This window comes from Babylonia areolata, chromosome 26 (assembly GCF_041734735.1).
Source record: "Babylonia areolata isolate BAREFJ2019XMU chromosome 26, ASM4173473v1, whole genome shotgun sequence".
NCBI classification, from domain to species: Eukaryota; Metazoa; Mollusca; class Gastropoda; order Neogastropoda; family Buccinidae; genus Babylonia; species Babylonia areolata.
This window is the reverse complement of record NC_134901.1, coordinates 13,246,451-13,267,019: the sequence shown is the minus strand read 5'-3', so window position 1 is coordinate 13,267,019 and position 20,569 is coordinate 13,246,451. Positions and strand designations below refer to the sequence as shown.

General features: G+C 41.9%; 2 protein-coding genes across 7 annotated transcripts in view; one reads left to right on the top strand and one right to left on the bottom strand.

Annotated features, from left to right (window-relative positions):
- Nucleotides 1-5,830, top strand: part of LOC143300699 (AP-1 complex subunit gamma-1-like) — a 37,183-nt gene extending 31,353 nt beyond the window's left edge. For all 3 annotated transcript variants that reach the window (XM_076614560.1, XM_076614559.1, XM_076614558.1), the window contains one exon: nucleotides 742-5,830. In XM_076614560.1, the coding sequence (XP_076470675.1) occupies nucleotides 742-843 (102 nt within the window). In that variant the 3' untranslated portion in view covers nucleotides 844-5,830. The remainder of the gene's footprint in view (nucleotides 1-741) is intronic.
- Nucleotides 5,831-6,723: 893 nt separating this feature from the next.
- The window catches only part of LOC143300698 (leucine-rich repeat and coiled-coil domain-containing protein 1-like), a 310,494-nt gene continuing 296,648 nt past the window's right edge, over nucleotides 6,724-20,569 (bottom strand). For all 4 annotated transcript variants that reach the window (XM_076614553.1, XM_076614554.1, XM_076614555.1 and 1 more), the window contains exons 21-27: nucleotides 20,150-20,238; nucleotides 18,770-18,844; nucleotides 17,290-17,403; nucleotides 13,756-13,850; nucleotides 11,578-11,715; nucleotides 9,265-9,400; nucleotides 6,724-7,665 (exon numbers count right to left, since the gene is read on the bottom strand). In XM_076614553.1, coding sequence (XP_076470668.1) covers nucleotides 7,540-7,665; nucleotides 9,265-9,400; nucleotides 11,578-11,715; nucleotides 13,756-13,850; nucleotides 17,290-17,403; nucleotides 18,770-18,844; nucleotides 20,150-20,238 — 773 coding nt within the window. In that variant the 3' untranslated portion in view covers nucleotides 6,724-7,539. The remainder of the gene's footprint in view (nucleotides 7,666-9,264; nucleotides 9,401-11,577; nucleotides 11,716-13,755; nucleotides 13,851-17,289; nucleotides 17,404-18,769; nucleotides 18,845-20,149; nucleotides 20,239-20,569) is intronic.

Genomic DNA, 20,569 nt, shown 5'->3' with positions numbered 1-20,569 from the left:
TTTATTTTGGATGTCAGAGATTTCTGTTTCAGTCAAGGGATTGGAGGAAGGGAGGGGTGTGCCATTGAACTGATGGTCGGGAGATAGGAAAGGGGTTTGATCCAAGTAGGTTCAAACTTTGTCAAAATACGGAGAAGGGAATGTCAAAGTAAGGAGAGGGGAGGACAATTGGCAGTTCAGATGAGGTGTAGGCAGAAAGAAAAGGAGTTGTTTTCTCAGTACCAAGATGCGACGTGTTGGAGAAAAAAGATTTGGTGGATATGGCACTGGGAACTTGAGGGAAAATTTTTTTTTTTTTTTTTATGATGGGATCAGTGTTGTATGCTTCACCTGTTTTCGGAAGATTTGACTGTGGACTTTGACTTCTCTTGATTGCCAGAACCATTCCTTTACAACTCTTGCATTTTGCAATCCGAATGTTATTTGTGTAATACAGGGCAGAAGGCTTATTGGTCTGCAGGCGGGTGGTGGAGGGTACATGTTCATCCAGCAGTTGACAAGGACAGTATTGTAATGTGTAGAGAGATTGATGCAGGAGGAAATTTGGGAAAAAACCTTCAGCAGCTAGAGGGGTAGGATCGAAAGGTCCGTGGGCAGGGTTGCATATGTTGTTTGTTTTGTTTTTTTTTATTGGTAAAAGGGTTTTGATGTTTACAATGTAGGTTTTTTAAGGTGAAAAGATTGTGAACTTGCAGAAACAGTCAGTGCTGAAGATCTAACTAGATGTTCATTGTTTTCCAGCAACCTATCCGAATGCGTCTGAAAATCACATACAACCACAATGGAACAACAGTGAATGAGATGGGTGAAGTGAACTCCTTCTCACCGTCTCTCTGGCAATAGTGACACGCTACGCTGCCTAGCAACAGAAATCGACTTGACTGAAGAAGTGTGCTCAACGGCACGCAGTGTGATACTAACATGGGGTGACCAACCGGGGATTACCTGCATACCTATTCCGGAGGGAAGCTGTGTCTGTCTTTCCATTCTGCGCCTGTACATAACCTGCATCTGTGAAGACCCTGATCCCTGTGTGTGTGCGGGGCAGGCGAGACGTGTGCTGGTCATACCCTGAACTGACTGTGGTTCTGTGGGAACGAAGAAGACGTCTGTCCACGGGGGGAGTGGTGGGTGAGCCAGGGAGGTCAAGTCTACACCCACCGACAGGAGAGAACCATGGGAGATTGCACGTGATGTTAGGGGCATGGGGGGTGGGAGGAGGAGATTCCATGGCCCAAATTAGGGTAGGGGTTACTTTGTGTGGGAATGTTTGTTCAGTGAGTGGGATATGGAGCCATTTATTTAGGGGGAAGGTAGAGAGGTACACCAAAACATTCAGAAAGTTGACTGGTTGCTTAAAAAGAGATAGGGGGAAATATATTTGATTTTGTGTTGTTTTTCTTTTCTTTGAATTTACATGTTGTTGACTGACACAGCTGAGACTTTCAGGCTCAGTTACTGCAAGGTTGTGTGGCTTGTCAGATACTAAATTTGGCAGTGTCAGACATAACTAACTTTCTGTGCTGATAAGGTCCTCATCTGAAGATGGGATGTGTATGGCACAATGTATCCCTTGCAAGGACTGTGCTGCATTCACAGCAAGAGAGGGTAAGTGAGAGTTATATAGTATTCAACCGCAGATGCTTTACGTGTTGCCTGTCAAAGAAGCATGTGATAGTGCAGCAAGATGATAAAAATCTGATGGTTTTGGTCATGACTGGCCACAATATCTAACAGATGAACGCTGAATGTCCAGGAAAGAGAGATTCATAGCTCAGGTGTTCTGTCTCCTCTGCCTGACGAGGCCCTGCACTGGGTTAGTTGATAGTGGGGGAGAGAGAAGCTTGATGGTGAGACATGTTGCCCTGTGCATTCAGTTGGTCAGGGCTGGGTGGATGGAATCATTGCTTTGTTCATCCAGGCTTTGGTCTCCTACGTCTTCACTAAGGGGACAGTCATCATACCTTACTGATTGTCTTGACACAGATTGCCTGCCTATATCTTGAATCAAAGACACTGAGAAAAGATAGGTGTATCTCATGCTCACGTTTTTTTTCCTGTTTTGTTTGGGAGTTATGATTATGATTATTTTTCTCCATTTATTTTTAATTTCCATTGTACCATAAAAGAACAACTGGCCTTTCTTTGTTCAGATAACTGGCTAATTGCTGAAAATATGAATGAAATTTGAGAATTGTGTAGAACTAGAATGGGATACTGATTTGCCTCTTATAAATTCATAATATCTTGTGTATCTCATGTGTGAGTTTGAGAACTGTTACTTTGTGAATGATGAAAAGCAAATTTAATGCAAGTGGTTTCACATGTTGGCTTCTTGTTCTGTTGCGCAGAATTAGTGTGACAGATGGGAAGGTAGTTTGATTTGGCTTCTGAGATGGATAGATGTGAAAGAGATTTCATTTGACTGGTGAGTTTGGGAGCTGTTTGAGTGATACAAATCGAGTGTAGAATGGTCTGGTGACATGCTTTACATGCGGGCTTTTTGTGACAATTTTCTTTGCTGGTGTGATGGTGAACATGTACAAGTCACATGTGCCATTTTAAAAAAAGGCATTGGAAGGGAGTCTTTTCCCATGTTTTCTGTGTTGTGGGCGTGCTATCAGAGTGACTGGAGAGGATTTCCATGTGCTTTCTGAAAGGGTGGGGATTGGGTGGAGACATTGGTTACCATTACCTGCCACCCTGTCAGTAACTGCTCTGTAGGGAATGGCTCAAGTCTGTGATCTCGGGGGATGTGTTCAGGGGAGGTAAGGGGAGATTCCAGGCCAAGAAACAGTACTTGAGACAATAGTGCAATGGAAGGAAGTTGCAGGGCTGTGGTGACTGTTGATGGTGTTGAATTTTTGTGGTGTACTGTAATGTAGCAGGACAGGAGGTCAGCATAAGGGAAAGCATGGGTTGAAGGGAGTTTTCTTATAGATATGACATTGCAAGGGGAGCGATGGGGGTAGTCTGTCCTGTGTGGGTGTTTGCATTGTTTGGGTTTAACAGAGTTAGTCCTGTGTTGTGTTTCAGAATGGATTGAAATCTCCCTGGACAGTGATGGCAAAGTTCATTTGTCAGCATTGTTCACATTGGGGACAGAAACATGTCACTATATGTGTATTATAAATGTCTTTGAATCCACATTTCTTGCTCAGATAATATTCAGATGCAAACTAAGGTTTCTGATTTGTCACAGCTATGGCCTTCAGTAGTCCCTACCCACCACACACAAATCAAAGTTGTAACCGTCTGTTTTATTTTCCACTTTTTTTCTTTCATTGTCTTTTCTCTTATACGATAGTGCAGGAAGAAGACAGCAATGTGAGGGACCTGTTATTGTAGTTAGTACAATTCAGGAACTGGAAATCCACGCTGGCAGATTGAATCATAAGACCTGTTTTGTCACACTTTCCTCTCTTGGTCTCTTCACAGGAAATCTGCAGCTGTTTGTAGGTGTGTTCAGGCTTTGAGATCTTCTGTTATGATGAGTGTGTATTGAATGTGGTTGAGTTGTGAATGTGACTGCTCAGAGAAATAAGTGAATAAAGGTTAGCTCTAGGTGTTATAAGGGGAGGCAGTTGGGGCAAGGTGTGCGAAAGAGGTGCCTATTTATTTCTTCACAAGTATTGGACATACCCCTCAGCTTAACACAGCTTGCTTGTATAAATGTATCTAGAACTGGCTGGTGTGTGGATGTGTGTACATGTTTGTGTACAAGAGTGTGTGTGTGTATGTGCTTGATATGTAAAGTTACAAGCTTTTAAACACTTTCAGTATAATTTATTGAATTTACCGCTGAGAACTTGTATGTCATGTATCCAAAGGAAGTTAAAGTTTTAACTGTGAGAGATGAGGATGATGCTCAGGAGACCTGCACAAAGTTATTTCTGTTGTCTGAATTCATTCCTTACTACAGCTCCTCTATGCGCCTGGCTTTCACAAGTGGAGGGAAACTGGACTGATGTTAATGTGTTCGAAAAACTTCTTCATTAGGTATACATATATATGTAGTGAAATGTTTTGTATCGTTTGGTGGTGGTGGTTGGCTGGGAAGCCACTTTAGATCTATATTCTCAGTCATGTGTGGCACATGTAGACTTGCTGTCTTTCAGTGGGTCGCCTGAGCATTAGAACAAAGAAACTGGGCTGCAGATGAAGCTCTCAGAGGCCATGGACTTGTTGACTGGTGCACCCACCCACCCACCCAGTTCACATGTTCATTCTTTTTGTTGTTCTAAGGACATGATGAAACTTTGAACAAGATCCATTTGCTGGAGTGACCTGCCAGTTTAGGCTTTCACTTTCGTAAGCAGGGATTGGTAGTTGCCAGTCAGTGGGTGACAGTGTCGAATGTTCTACCAGATGGGATCACATTTTTTTCAGGTGTGACTGACTCAGAAAATGGTTGCAGATTTCTGTAGTGGAACAGGACAGGGCACAGTGTCAGGGAGCAAAGTGGGTTATTCTGTCCATGTGGATTGGTTAGCTTCCAGCTATGACACCACCCAACTGAGCTTATCCAGTGTTCGACTCACTTTTGTCATGACTAAGATAAGAAGGGAAAGTAATTGTGTATTGGAGTGTTCACCTGTCATGACTAAGGGAAAGTATTGGGTGAGTGTTGGAGTGTTCACTTCACTGTCATGACTGAGAAATAGTGTGTGTTGGGGAGTGTTCACCAAACTGTCATGATGAAGAAGGGAAAGTAGTTGGTGCATGTTGGAGTTCACTTCGCTCTGTTGCGACTAAGAAGAGAAATTAGTTTGTGCATGCTTGAGCTAAAGTTGCAGCTGTTGTGATTGTGGACTCAGATAAATAATTTGTCATGCTGCTTTTGTTTGGGTGGCTGAGTGCTCAAGTCTGAATGAATATCTCAACTGGCTGCTGTCTGTCCTGGCTCTATATGGTGAGTTTCCCTGGACTCCAGTATCCATTCTGTGTGGCCTCTGGACTCGGTCAGGTCTGATCTGTGTACTTGACCTGCGAGTGCTGTTCTTGCCTCGTACTGGATTCACACTGCCTGTCAGGAGCGGCCTTCTGTCACCATTTCTTTTGAACCATTATTATTCACTAGACAGATTTTGTCACAGTGTTTGTATCAAAATGATATAAAGGGGAACTTTCTTGTGTAAGGAAATATAGGGATTGGTGTATGTTAACTTTGAGAAAAGCAAGTAACAATTTCCTCTGCATGAAGATATATGTTATAAATGACTGTTGCACCATAGAAACTGAAGAATGCTGAGCAGGAAGTGGCGAGAGAGGTCAGGAGCCGAAACTTACAGCCTGGCACCTGCTGCAAATTGTATCTATTCCCCTTCTTAGTTTGGTGATGGTATTTTTCAGTGTATTCTAGATGAAAGATGTGTGCCTGCATGAGTCTGGGAGGCAATCACGAAAGCCGGTGTCCTCTTGCAAGCGATAATTGCATTCTTTGTGTCCCCTCTCTTGTCAAGAGCCATGTTGTCTGCCTAAGTCTAAGCTTGAAGAAATCTTTGTCCATTGCATTGCTTCTTCACTTCTTTTTCCAGTATAAGCATTCCAGTTCTTGGTGGTATATATTTCTGCTCTAGCATTCTTGGAATATATTCTGTAATTGTGTGTACATATATCAATGACATAATGCATGGAATGATTTCTAGCCTATTTGTATTTGAAGATGTATGTAATTTGTCCATGAAGAAGAGTGATGGCCGTATATGTGAAGCTTGAGAGATGAGTGTAAGTTGATATGAATCCAAGTTCCAAATATTGCATCAGAACAAGTTGCATATGGTTGATTTATTTGTATGAACTGCACAGTGAATAAATGAGACAAAACCAGCGTGTGTTGACATGGACATGTGGATCAGGACTAAGTTGAATTCCCCCCCAGTTATGTTCTTTGCAATTTCATTTTTGTTTCTGGAAGTTTCCATTATATCCATGTCATGAATTTCATTCCTGCAGTGTTCTCCCAGCTTGTATAAGTCTAGTCATTTGTTGACACTTATCTGTTGTGTAGTAGGCTAAATTTATCAAAGTGAATGGTGCAGATTTTTTTGTGGTACTAACCACTTGCTGAATATTTAAATTTGTCATTATTTTACAGACAGAAAAAACACTTATCTAGTATATTAGAAAGCCCCAGGTATGTAACTAATTTTGGAAGCCTTTTCCTAAACACTGTTCACATGTTACTTTCAGCCAGCATGCTATTTTTGGGCCAGTGTTGCCAATGCTGTGTAAATGTAGGGCTCTAACTGTTGATATCATTCTGTTCTGTTGACATTTAATTGGAGAAGGCCTATGAAAATAATCCCAAGGCCTGACTAAGCGCGTTGGGTTACGCTGCTGGTCAGGCATCTGCTTGGCAGATGTGGTGTAGCGTATATGGTTTTGTCCGAACGCAGTGACGCCTCCTTGAGCTACTGAAACTGAAACTATGAAAATAAGCCTTTCGTGACTTTGAAGACAGCTCTAGCCAAAAACAACAAAAAAAGCGCTGTCACTGCATAATTAACAAGCGTTCTCTGAAGCAAGTAACAGCACAGAAAAGAACATTTTCAGCACAAAAATCAACGCTTCTAAGCATCTTTTTCATAAAAATGGTCATGTGTGATAATCAGCTACTTAATATAGAAATTAGAACCACAAACAAGTGAAAGATTATTTAAAAATTACAGTGCGAAACATCAGTCTGTCTTTCCAACAAAAACACTCAACACAAAAACAATGTCACTTTTCTTCAATTTAAAGGTTATTTTTTGTCATATTAACAACTGACAGTGCAACTGGATGATGTGCAAACTGCATAAATTATTTCAAATTATACTGTTTGCTCACTGTCTAAAAACTAATTTTGTAATCTATTGAAATGTGGAAGCCGACTTTTGCCAGTGTATGCCACAAAGGATCCACATTTCAGTTATAGACTAATACCCAAACATAGGCTGTGTTCACACAAAGTCCAGCCAGTCGCTGTCAGCCTGACACAGCAACACACTTCAGACAGACATCGCCAGTTGCTGTCTGTTAGCTCTGGTGCTCTCCAGATGGAAGAAATGAATATTGGGACTCCTGCAGTTAATATCATGGAAGAGTTCCATCTCTTGGACCAGCTATTTGTCTCATTTATGTGCATGCCACAAATAAAAAGCTGGCTGTTGATGGCAAGAGATGGCTGGTGGCCAGTGTGAACACTTAATGCTGGCATACATAGTGGGACGGCGCAAAATGATGCGCACACAATTCTTTGCCAGCTGCTGTCAGCAACTGGCTGGGCTTAGTCTGAACATAGCCAAAATATTCATATCGGTTGAAGTTTTAACCTATTTTTGTCTTCTGTACACTATTCAGAAAGGTTTTATGAGAAAACATGTGCACAGCACTGAATGCTTTGAAATTTGAGTAAGTGGACGGCACATAGAAAGTTGCTGATTGGTGGTTATTACATGACATCATACGATTGACCAGAGGTCAGACTATAGGTCACCAGAGGTCAGACTGGAGGTCACTAGAGAGAGTGCAGGTCATTGGTGGTCAGACTGGAGGTCACAAGAGGTCAGACTGGAGGTCGCCGAGGGCCTGGGTCAGTCGCTTCACCTTCTCCTCCATGCCGCGCTTGCTGAGCTCCGTCTCTCTGAGCAGCTCCCTCATCTCCTCCTCCACCACCACCACCTGCCCACCACCACCGCACATCTCACAATCCACCCACCACATCCCTCATAACACACACACCCCATAACGCCCCACCCACCACAACCCCCACTATATCACCACACCATCATAACCTACCCATCACATCACCACACCCATCACAACCACCACATCACCAACAACCTGCCCACCACACCCACCACAACTCGCACATCTCACAATCCACCCACCACATCCCTCATAACACACACACCCCATAACGCCCCACCCACCGCAACCCCCACTATATCACCACACCATCACATCACCACACCCATCACAACCACCACATCACCACAACCACCACATCAACAACCTGCCCACCACACCCACCACAACTCGCACCACATCACCACAACCTGCCCACCACATCATAACCCCCACCACACCACAACCTGTCCACCACACCACAACTTCCCCCCCATCACAACACCCAGTAAATCACCACACCCATCACAACCCCCACCACATCCATTACAGCCTGCCCCCACCACATCACTACATTCATGACACCCCCCACCACATCACCACACCCCCACCACATCACCACAACCCCAACCACATCACCACACCCATCACAACCTGCATACCACATCATCACACCCAACACACCTGGCAGAACCAATAAAACAAGACAAATTGTCTGCAGTGATGGAAGACTGGACCTTTTTCCCTCACCCTCAACCCCATTCTTCCCCAATACAGACTGCTGATCATAAAATCAAATAATGCTGTCAATCAAATTAGTTACATTCCAGCTGATCTTGATGCAACCATTATTGTTGAAAATACCCCATGTTTCTTACAAACAACAACAAGAGTGCTAGATCATTATATAAATACCCCATGTTTCCAAAAACAACAAGAGTGCTAGATCATTATATAAATACACTATATTAAAGCATTTCTGAACCACCATTGCTGTTCATTCGCATTTCATCACATGACAAATAATGTGACCCTGTACAATGAGAAATGGGTTCAGGTGAGTCTTGTGAAAGTGTGAAGTCTGTTTTCACTAACATTGGTCAAACTTCCTTCGCTCAATGATTACCCTGGCTCTCTGAAAATGACATTGAATAAAACAAATGCATCCTTTAATAAACAAGTTTGAATGTCATATCTGAGCTTGTTCAGTTCACGAGTGATGATTTGCATACCAGTGCAGCTAGACACGGCCAGCAAACCATCCAGATGTGGCCATACAAAATTCCACACTTTTCCCAGACCAAACTGAAAATTGTCCATACAAAACAATCTGTATTTTTCCATTTTCATCAATATATATATATTTTAAAAAGTTCTTTGTTGAATATCTTTAACATATCTTAAAAATATAAATGTATAAAGCTCTTCGAATGGTGTCCATGAAAATTCCAAGACTTCCAAACCCCGAAGGGCAAAACATTTTTCCAAGATTTTCCCAGCCCAGGAAATGGTTATGTCATTTTCCTCAAGACTTTTCCAGACTTTCCTGACTTTATTACAAGAACCCAGCATACACACACATGGAGATACACCCTTGGCCCCTGTTCAAGACATTCAGACACCTGCTCAGAACTGCCATGTTGGAGGACTGACCTTTTGCTCAGCGATGTCGACGTCTCTTTGCTTCTCATTGGTCATCCTGGCCAGCTCCTCTCTGTGTGACTTTTCGGCGGCCTCCAGCTGACGACGGAATGCGTCATCCATTCCCCGCATCTTCTCCACCGCCAGGCTGGTCAGGGTCACCACGGAAATGGCAAAGTGAGTCATACAGCAACCATCAACACACACATATGTGACATGCACACCTCAGCAAGGAACTTCCAAACTGAATCCTGTTGCTCATTGCCAAGCTGATGGCAAAGGGGCCATTTCAGTGCTGAATACCAGTCAGTTCTTAGTATGTGACTTCCAACTTTTAATGTGAACAAGAAGCTGAAAGGTGTTTGCTTAATGTGACATGCTCGGGTTAGTTACATTTTCTAATGTAACATAATTTGCTTGGACATGATCTAAATGTGAACAAACGTTTTCAGTGTCGTCATGAGATCAGTGAACCAGAAAGAGGGTGTGAGTGTCAGTTCAATTTCAAGGAAGTGTCAAACTATGTTGATTGATCCACCACACCACATCCAGTTCAGTTTCAGTATCAGTAGCTCAAGGAGGCGTCACTGCGTTCGGACAAATCCATATACGCTACACCACATCTGCCAAGCAGATGCCTGACCAGCAGCGTAACCCAACGCGCTTAGTCAGGCCTTGAGGGAGGCACCACATCCACTGTGTACAAGGTCGAGAGAGGGAACAAAAATAACCACCAAAAGGTTTGATCATAAAAAACAACAACCAAAAAACAGTAAAGTACAGGCAGCAAACAAAGGCTGTAAACAAAACCAAACTGGAGGCAGATGAAGGCTGGAAAGCAAAACAAAACATATTTCAGTGCATCACCATTCAATCATTGACTCCCTCATTTGTTTCATATCAGTATTTCTAGTGGAGACTGAAAGATTCTTCCTAAATGAAATTACCAAAACCTGCCCACATCATTTTGTTAAACATTTCAGCTTTTTCACACCGCCCTTGTCACCAATGAAATGAGAACAAAGCTCTTTGTCCTACTGCATATTCCTTCAGATAAAACTTGATGTCCTAACAATACACCTGAGTCACCCCTCTTTCTCACTGCATTCTGCCACAAATAGTACATGGTGGTGGCAGTAATATGAACATGGCATTAAAAAAGATGCTGGCATTGTTTATGCAAAAAGTTTAGTTCTTTTTTTTTTTAAAGTTATAAGTGAACTCGAATGGGAGGTGTAGTATCTGTACATCTAGTAATGATTTTTATGGATGCAAATGATCCATGGAAATTAATGCAACAGATATCCTTGTTCTACTTCATAGTTTGGCATGGCAATTCCAAGTTGGAAACTTGCTTAGACTCAGCCCTTCGTCTCTAGAAGTTGCTACAAGAATTCTAATGAAGACTGCAAAATGGCACGACCAAGTCCACAAACAAAATAACTAAGACCACATGTCACCAGCACCATCATAATCCACTCCATCCATTTCATGCCAAAAGACAGTATCTCAACAACATATTTTGTTGCTTGTAGCCCAGCCAAATAGGGCCCTGGCAGGACTGAAAACCCAACTATCAGCCTGCAGAACATGGAAAAACATACACAAAACAAACAAACAAAAGAAAGAGATAAAAAAAAACCCAAACATAACACCTGAAAAAGAACATTTGGCATGAGTACAGTCACGTTTGCCTGGAAAAGATCAGGCACAAGTACAGTCACACACGCCTGAAAAAAAAATCAGCAAAAGTATAGTAACTTTCACCTGGAAAAGAAGATGGGCACACGTACAGTCACATCTGGAAAAGAACATTGGCACAAGAACAGTCACATCTGGAAAAGAATATTGGCACAAGAACAGTCACACCTGGAAAAGAACATTGGCACAAGAACAGTCACACCTGGAAAAGAACATTGGCACAAGAACAGTCACACCTGGAAAAGAATATTGGCACAAGAACAGTCACACCTGGAAAAGAACATTGGCACAAGAACAGTCACACCTGGAAAAGAACATTGGCACAAGAACAGTCACACCTGGAAAAGAACATTGGCACAAGAACAGTCACACCTGGAAAAGAGGAAAAGAAAATACAGCACAAATACAGTCACATCTGGGAAACAAGATTAGTCACAAATACAGTAACATTCATGAACATAAACCTTAACGGACATGCCAGAGACAGACAAAACCAGGATCGCTTTGCCCAGCGCACATTACAGTTGATGGGTTTTTGTACATGTACGTAAAGTGTTTTGGGCTCTTTTCGAGAGAAGTACAGAATAAGTGTTGATTATTATTATATTCATTATCATTACATACCTTGCTGCCTCCACGGCCTTGTCACGCTCCTGGCGGAGGGCTTTCTCCTTGTCCTGCCAGGTGCTCTGCATGCTGCTCACCTGTTTCTCCAGCCCTCCAATCAGCTCCGACTTCTCCCGCCATCGTGCACTCAGCTGTCTGCACATCAACAGCACACAGCCTTGTGAAAACCCTGACTACACTGCTGTATTGTACAGCACACAGCTGTATGAAAACCCTAGTCACACTGCTGTCCTGTACAGCACACAGCTGTATGAAAACCCTAGTCACACTGCTGTCCTGTACAGAACACAGCTGTATGAAAACCCTAGTCACACTGCTGTCCTGTACAGCACACAGCTATATGAAAACCCTAGTCACACTGCTGTCCTGTACAGCACAAAGCTATATGAAAACCCTAGTCACACTGCTGTCCTGTACAGCACAAAGCTGTATGAAAACATGAACTATACACTACTGTACAGTACAGCACACAGCTGTATGAAAACCCTGACTACACTGCTGTCCTGTACAGCACACAGCTGTACGAAAACCCTGACTACACTGCTGTCCTGTACAGCACACAGCTGTATGAAAACCCTGACTACACTGCTGTCCTGTACAGCACACAGCTGTATGAAAACCCTGACTACACTGCTGTCCTGCACAGCACACAGCTGTGTGAAAACCCTGACTACACTGCTGTCCTGTACAGCACACAGCTGTATGAAAACCCTAGTCACACTGCTGTCCTGTACAGCACACGGCTGTATGAAAACATGAACTATACACTGCTGTACAGTACAGCACACAGCTGTATGAAAACCTTGACTATACACTGAAAACCCACCAAGACTATACACTGCTGTTCTGTACTGCACACAACTGTATGAAAACCTGGACTATACACTGCTGTTCTGTACAGCACAAAGCTGTATGAAAACCCTGACTGTATACTGCTGTTACTGTACAGCATACAGCTGTATGAAAACTCTTGACTATACATTGCTGTTCTGTACAGCACACAGCTGTATGAAAACCCTGACCCTACACTGCTGTACTGAACATCAAATAAATGAATACATTTTACAAACATCTTAAAGAAGGAACGCTGTGGCAGAAGGGGTTAGGAGCTGGACTTCTGAATAGCAACAAAGTGAGAAGTGGACAAACAACAAGACCCAGAGCCAAACTCATAAGGCTGAACAGTTAGTTCAAAGCACACAGTCTGGTCCACATATGCCATACCACATCTGCTTTGGAAAAAAAAAGAGAGAGAAAAAAAAGATGCCTGACCCATTCATACACCAAACGCAGTTGTCAGGCCATGAGATCCTACCCCATCAATGTATCAAACATCAACCTAAAATGATATAAAACAAGAAAATATATTTCAAAACAATAGAAATATTATGACAGACACATTCAAGGCAAATTACTGAAAGAAAAGAAACTGAAAATGGGCAGTAATAATAAGAATTTAATTTACATACTGCCTTCTCTTGTAAAACAATTAAATGCTCAAATGTGCTATACAATGGTAAAATCTAATGTGTGAAAACATACATTTAAACAGAAAGAGAGAAAAAAACACAAACACACAAAAAACAAAAATCAAAACAAACAAAAAACAACAACAACAACAACATGCACAGCCCTGTACGGACAACCCTGGACTCCCATCACACTGAAACAGAACAGAAGGATATACTGACTGGTGAGCTTTCTGACAGGCGTCCTGTTCAACATTAACTGGTGAGCTTTCTGACAGGCGTCCTGTTCAACATTAACTGGTGAGCTTTCTGAGAGGTGTCCGGTTCAACATGACATTGAAACAGAACAAGAAGATAAGCTGACCAGGTCAACATGACATTGAAACAGAACAAGACGATAAGCTGACCAGGTCAACATGACATTGAAACAGAACAAGACGATAAGCTGACCAGGTCAACATGACACTGAAACAGAACAAGACGATAAGCTGACCAGGTCAACATCACACTGAAACAAAACAAGAGGATAAGCTGACCAGGTCAACATGACATTGAAACAGAACAAGAGGATAAGCTGACCAGGTCAACATCACACTGAAACAGAACAAGAGGATAAGCTGACCAGGTCAACATGACATTGAAACAGAACAAGAGGATAAGCTGACCAGGTCAACATCACACTGAAAGAACAAGAGGATACACTGACTGGTGAGCTTTCTGAGAGGCGTCCAGTTCAGTCTGCAGGTCTGACACTTGCTGCTTCAGCTCACTCTTCCTTCTCTGGGCTTCCTCCAGTAACTCCTGAAACATGATGAGAATAATAATAATAATAACAAGATTACTATATAAGTTATCATTATTATTATCATCAGCACTCTATCCAGAAAACTACTCTTACAAAACACATGATATAGAAAACGCACTGCATCGATGTTACATGTGCACACCAAAAATGTAGGCAGCAAACCAGACAAATCGTGCAAGGACACAGGGTGATGGGGACTGAAACAGGGGACAGACTTGGGATGTCAGGTGACGTATCATCTTAATAATAATAACAAGGTTTTTTCAATTTTTAAAATTTTTTATTATACTATCCAGAAAACTGCTTCAGTGGCTTTACAATACACACATCATACTTAACACACTATTACATTAGGGTTACATACTTAAACACACCCTGCTTAACCTGAGAAACTGTCTTATCTAAGTGCTGGAAAGACCAAAGACCAGATTTAAATGAAGCTGGGAGCACTAATGTGTGTGTGTGTGTGTGTGTGTGTGTGTGTGTGTGCACATGCATGTGTGCGTGTGGGCATGTGTGTGTACAGATTTATATAGGAATGATTATTTTTTTTACTTACTTATCTTTGTTGCTTATACAGCTAGAGTCCAGCTGACCACACAGGGTCACACACTGGCTGAAAACTGTAAATATCAGACCCACAGAACAAAGAAATTAACCAAAAAAAAACAACAACAAAAAATAACAATGACAACAAACAAAAAAGAACTGAAAAAGAAAACTTGGCACAAATACAGTCATGCTAATGCACAGAAACCCAGGACATGATTTGGACTTGACTAATTGGTCTTTTTTTTTAGCCAGAGAATTGATAAAACAAAAAAATTAACCTGGACATAAAGATTATCACACAGAAAATATTTGGTCCACTTTACATCAGAGATTTGAACAAAGCCAAAGGTATAACACAAATATGACTCCTACCTGTGTGTTCTGACAAAGCCACGGGTAGAACACAAACATGATGATTCCTACCTGTGTGTTGTGACAAAAGTAGAACACAAACATGATTCCTACCTGTGTGTTGTGACAAAGGTAGAACATAAACATGATGACTCCTACCTGTGTGTCCTGACAAAGCCAAAGGTGGAGCACAAACATGATTCCTACCTGCGTGTTTAACAAAGGTAGAACACAAACATGATGATTCCTACCTGTGTGTTGTAACAAAGGTAGAACACAAACATGTTGATTCCTACCTGTGTGTTGTAACAAAGGTAGAACACAAACATGTTGATTCCTACCTGTGTGTTGTGACAAAAGCAGAACACAAACATGATGATTCCTACCTGTGTGTTGTGACAAAGGCAGAACACAAACATGATGATTCCTACCTGTGTGTTGTAACAAAGGTAGAACATAAACATGATGATGACTCCTACCTGTGTGTCCTCACAAAGCCAAACGAAGAGCACAAACAAGATGATTCCTACCTGGGTGTCCTGACAAAACCAAAGGTAGAACACAAACATGATTCCTATCTATGTGTTGTAACAAAGGTAGAACACAAACATGATGAGTCCTACATGCATGTTTAACAAAGGTAGAACACAAACATGATGATTCCTACCTGTGTGTTGCAACAAAGGTAGAACAGAAATATGATGATTCCTACCTGTGTGTTGTAACAAAGGTAGAACACAAACATGATGATTCCTACCTGTGTGTTGTAACAAAGGTAGAACACAAACATGATGATTCCTACCTGTGTGTCCTGACAAAGCAACAGGTAGAACACAAACATGATGATTCCTACCTGTGTGTTGTAACAAAGGTAGAACCAAAGGTAGAACACAAACATGATGATTCCTACCTGTGTGTTGTAACAAAGTAGAACACAAACACGATGATTCCTACCTGTGTGTCCTGACCAAGCCACAGGTAGAACACAAACATGATGATTCCTACCTGTGTGTTGCAAAAAAGGTAGAACACAAACATGATGATTCCTACCTGTGTGTTGCAAAAAAGGTAGAACACAAACATGATAATTCCTACCTGTGTGTCCTGACAAAGCCAAAGGTAGAACACAAACATGATTCCTACCTGTGTGTCCTGACAAAGCCAAAGGTAGAACACAAACATGATTCCTACCTGTGTGTCCTGACAAAGCCACAGGTAGAACACAAACATGTTTTCTACTTGTGTGTTGTAACAAAGGTAGAACACAAACATGATGGTTCCTTCCTGTGTGTCCTGACAAAGCCAAACATAGAACACAAACATGATGATTCCTACCCGTATGTTGTAACAAAGTACAACAAAGGTAGAACACAAACATGATGATTCCTACCTGGGTGTCCTGACAAAGCCAAAGGTAGAACACAAACATTATGATTCCTACCTGTGTGTCTTGATAAAGCCAAAGGTAGAACACAAACATGATTCCTACCTGTGTGTCCTGACAAAGCCAAACGTAGAACACAAACATGATGATTCCTACCTGTGTGTCTTGACAAAGCCAAACATAGAACACAAACATGATGATTCCTACATGCGTGTTTAACAAAGGTAGAACACAAACATGATGATTCCTACCTGAGTGTTGTAACAAAGGTAGAACACAAACATGATGATTCCTACCTGAGTGTTGTAACAAAGGTAGAACACAAATATGATTCCTACCTGTGTGTTGTAACAAAGGTAGAACACAAACATGATGATTCCTACCTGAGTGTTGTAACAAAGGTAGAACACAAACATGATGATTCCTACCTGTGTGTTGTAACAAAGGTAGAACACAAACATGATGATTCCTACCTGTGTGTTGTAACAAAGGTAGAACACAAACATGATGATTCCTACCTGTATGCTGTAACAAAAGTAGAACACAAACATGATGATTCCTACCTGAGTGTTGTAACAAAGGTAGAACACAAACATGATGATTCCTACCTGAGTGTTGTAACAAAGGTAGAACACAAATATGATGATTCCTACCTGTGTGTTGTAACAAAGGTAGAACACAAACATGATGATTCCTACCTGAGTGTTGTAACAAAGGTAGAACACAAACATGATGATTCCTACCTGTGTGTTGTAACAAAGGTAGAACACAAACATGATGATTCCTACCTGTGTGTTGTAACAAAGGTAGAACACAAACATGATGATTCCTACCTGTATGCTGTAACAAAAGTAGAACACAAACATGATGATTCCTACCTGCGTGTTGTAACAAAGGTAGAACACAAACATGATGATTCCTACCTGCGTGTTGTAACAAAGGTAGAACACAAACATGATGATTCCTACCTGTGTGTTGTAACAAAGGTAGAACACAAACATGATGATTCCTACCTGTATGCTGTAACAAAAGTAGAACACAAACATGATGATTCCTACCTGCGTGTTGTGACAAACGCAGAACACAAACATGATGATTCCTACCTGCGTGTTGTGACAAAAGTAGAACACAAACATGATGATTTCTACCTGCGTGTCCTGCAGGGCAGCTCTCTCTTCATTCAGCTGGTCCTCCAGATTTCTCTGCACCTTTAGTGTCTCCTCCCGTCCCTCCCGAATCTGCTCATCACGCTCCACCAGTCCCTGCAGTATGATAATAATGAAGCGCTCTTCTATAGCGCTGTTGTCTCAAACATAAGCTCACGGCCCTTCACAAATTAAATATAACAAGAAAGAAACAACAATTCTCAAGAAAATTCAGACAGGAAACAATCACTCATCGCATCCACAAATTACATGTTACAAAAGAGAAGCAACAATCATGACAAAATAAATCAACCATGAAGAAACAGTCACCATCCTCACATCATGAACAACACACACGCACACATACAGCACCTCCACCCACACATACACACGCAACACTGGAAAAAGTAGTACATCCCTCATTTAACAGCAAATCAGACCGAAATGAGACTAAACTGTTACTCAAATGCAAGTCAAAAACGATAAGTTTTCAGCTGGGACTTAAAAAGAGTCCAGAGAAGGGGCCTTTCACAGGTCAGCAGGCAGTGATTTCCAGACAGTTGGGGCTGAGAAACTAAATGATTGGTGACCAAAGGTTTTCAGATTAGTGTTTGGCACCCAAAGTAATCTTTCAGCTGAAGATCGAAGTGACTGTGAAGGCTGATAAGTTGTGAGTGAAGAAGAGAGATACTGCGGGAGTGTACCACCAAAAAAGTACACAATTAACACACTCCCTCCATAACAGCATCTGGCAAAACATTTTAAAAGACCTTTCTTTTCAAGGAATCTCTTCATAAAGAAGGTACTCCAGTACAGAATTATCACAGTCTCTCTCTGACATCCTTTGATGTAACTAATCTAAAAAACATTTCTTATCAAGCGGTCTCTAAATTAAAAAAATGTGGCACTTCATTCCACTGGCTGTACTCTGTGGATCCACATTTATTTCTTCCATATATATATATATGTATGTATGTATGTATGTGTGTGTGTGTGTGTGTGTGTGTGTGTGTGTGTGTGTGTGGTCAGTGAATAGATTATGGATGTAAATATCTGGGCTCAGGACAGAACTATGATAAAACAGGAGCTGGAGAACACCAGTCTTTATGCAATTATCTTTGTTGGTTATAAGCCAGCTGAACCCACAGAGTCCTATCAGGGCTGAAAAACTAAATAATGATCCTGCTGAATTTGAAAAAAACCCACCCAAACAAACAAACAAACAAAAACCACACACACAAACCCAAAGAAAAGTCTGTATTTGTACAGTTATGTCAATGCACATAAACGCACATCTAAGGTATGCCTCTGACACTGACCATTCTGTCAACTTTTCACCAGAGGATTGAAAAAGCTAACCTGGACACAGACATTCAATATGACAACAAGCATACAAAAGCCAACAATTGGAAGCCAACAGCTCAAATGTTCTAGATACAAAAAAGAATGCAGCAAAGTAAGAATGCATTGTCATCACACTGACCTCCTTCAGTTTGCGAATCGTTTCAGTCTGGTCATCAACCATCTTGGTCTTGATTCGTACCAGGTCCGTCTCTTTCTGGAAACATGATCACACACAAACCAACATTTACTTTATCATACTGCAACAGAAGTTAACCTCTCTGGAGTGATCAGACAGATCAAACCCACATGCATAAATGCATGCTTGTGGGGACACACACACATATATATAAATAAATAGATAAATTAATAAATACACACACATACACAATATATATATATATATATATATATAGAGAGAGAGAGAGAGAGAGAGAGAGAGAGAGAGACAGAGAGAGAGAGAGAGAGAGAGAGAGAGAGAGAGAGAGAGAGTGTGTGTGTGTGTGTGTGTGTGTGGAAATACTTTGTCAACACTAGACTGGGATTAAATGATCCAGATGCTAAGCTGCTGATCCAGAAATATGTTAAATCCAGAACAATTACAACCCTCTAACTGATATGTATGAAAAGAATTATTTAACATGATTAATTTATGATGGGAGCACTCATCCCACAGTGTTACAGGAAGGCGATGTTACAGGGGAGGGCAGTGTGCCAGATGAGGGCAAAAAGACAGGAGGGCACTCACCCTCCTAGTGTTACAGGAGAGCACTCACCCTCACAGTGTTACAGAGGAGGGCACTCATCCTCCTAGTGTTACAGGAGGGCAAATGGGCAGGAGGGCACTCATCCTCCTAGTGTTACAGGAGGGCAAATGGGCAGGAGGCACTCATCCTCACAGTGTTACAGAGGAGGGCAAAAGGGCAATCATCCTCACAGTGTTACAGAGGAGGGCAAAAGGGCAATCATCCTCACAGTGTTACAGAGGAGGGCAAAAGGGCACTCATCCTCACAGTGTTACAGAGGAGGGCAAAAGGGCACTCATCCTCACAGTGTTACAGAGGAGGGCAAAAGAGCACTCATCCTCACAGTGTTACAGAGGAGGGCAAAAGGGCAGGAGGCACTCATCCTCACAGTGTTACAGAGGAGGGCAAAAGAGCACTCATCCTCACAGTGTTACAGAGGAGGGCAAAAGAGCACTCATCCTCACAGTGTTACAGAGGAGGGCAAAAGGGCAGGAGGCACTCATCCTCACAGTGTTACAGAGGAGGGCAAAAGGGCACTCATCCTCACAGTGTTACAGAGGAGGGCAAAAGGGCACTCATCCTCACAGTGTTACAGAGGAGGGCAAAAGGGCAGGAGGGCACTCATCCTCACAGTGTTACAGAGGAGGGCAAAAGGGCACTCACCCTCACAATGTTACAGAGGAGGGCAAAAAGAGGCAGGCTCTGTAACATAGGAGGGCAGTGCTACAGAGGACAGTAGTGTTATGAGGACAACAGTGTTACAGGGTGTCACTGACCTCCAGCTGTTTCTTCAGGGTGTTCACCTCATGGTTCAGGCCATCTATCTTGGCCTCCAGCCGTCCCCGGTCCTGGGACAGGGAGGCTCCTGCAAAACAGAATAATGATAATGATAACAATGATGATAATAATAGTACATCTGTTTCGCGCTTTCAAACTCTAAAAGCGCTTTACCCCTTGGACAACAAAATAATGATAATGATAATGATGATGATAATAATGGAACATCTGTTTAACACTTTCAAAACTCTAATAGCACTTTACCCCCTGGTCAACAGAATAACGATAATGATAATGAAAACAATGATAATAATAGTACATCTGTGTAGCTCTTTCAAAACTCTAAAAAAAACAAACTTTCCCTTGCACAACAGAATAACGATAATGTTAATGATAACAATAATGATAACAACAGAACA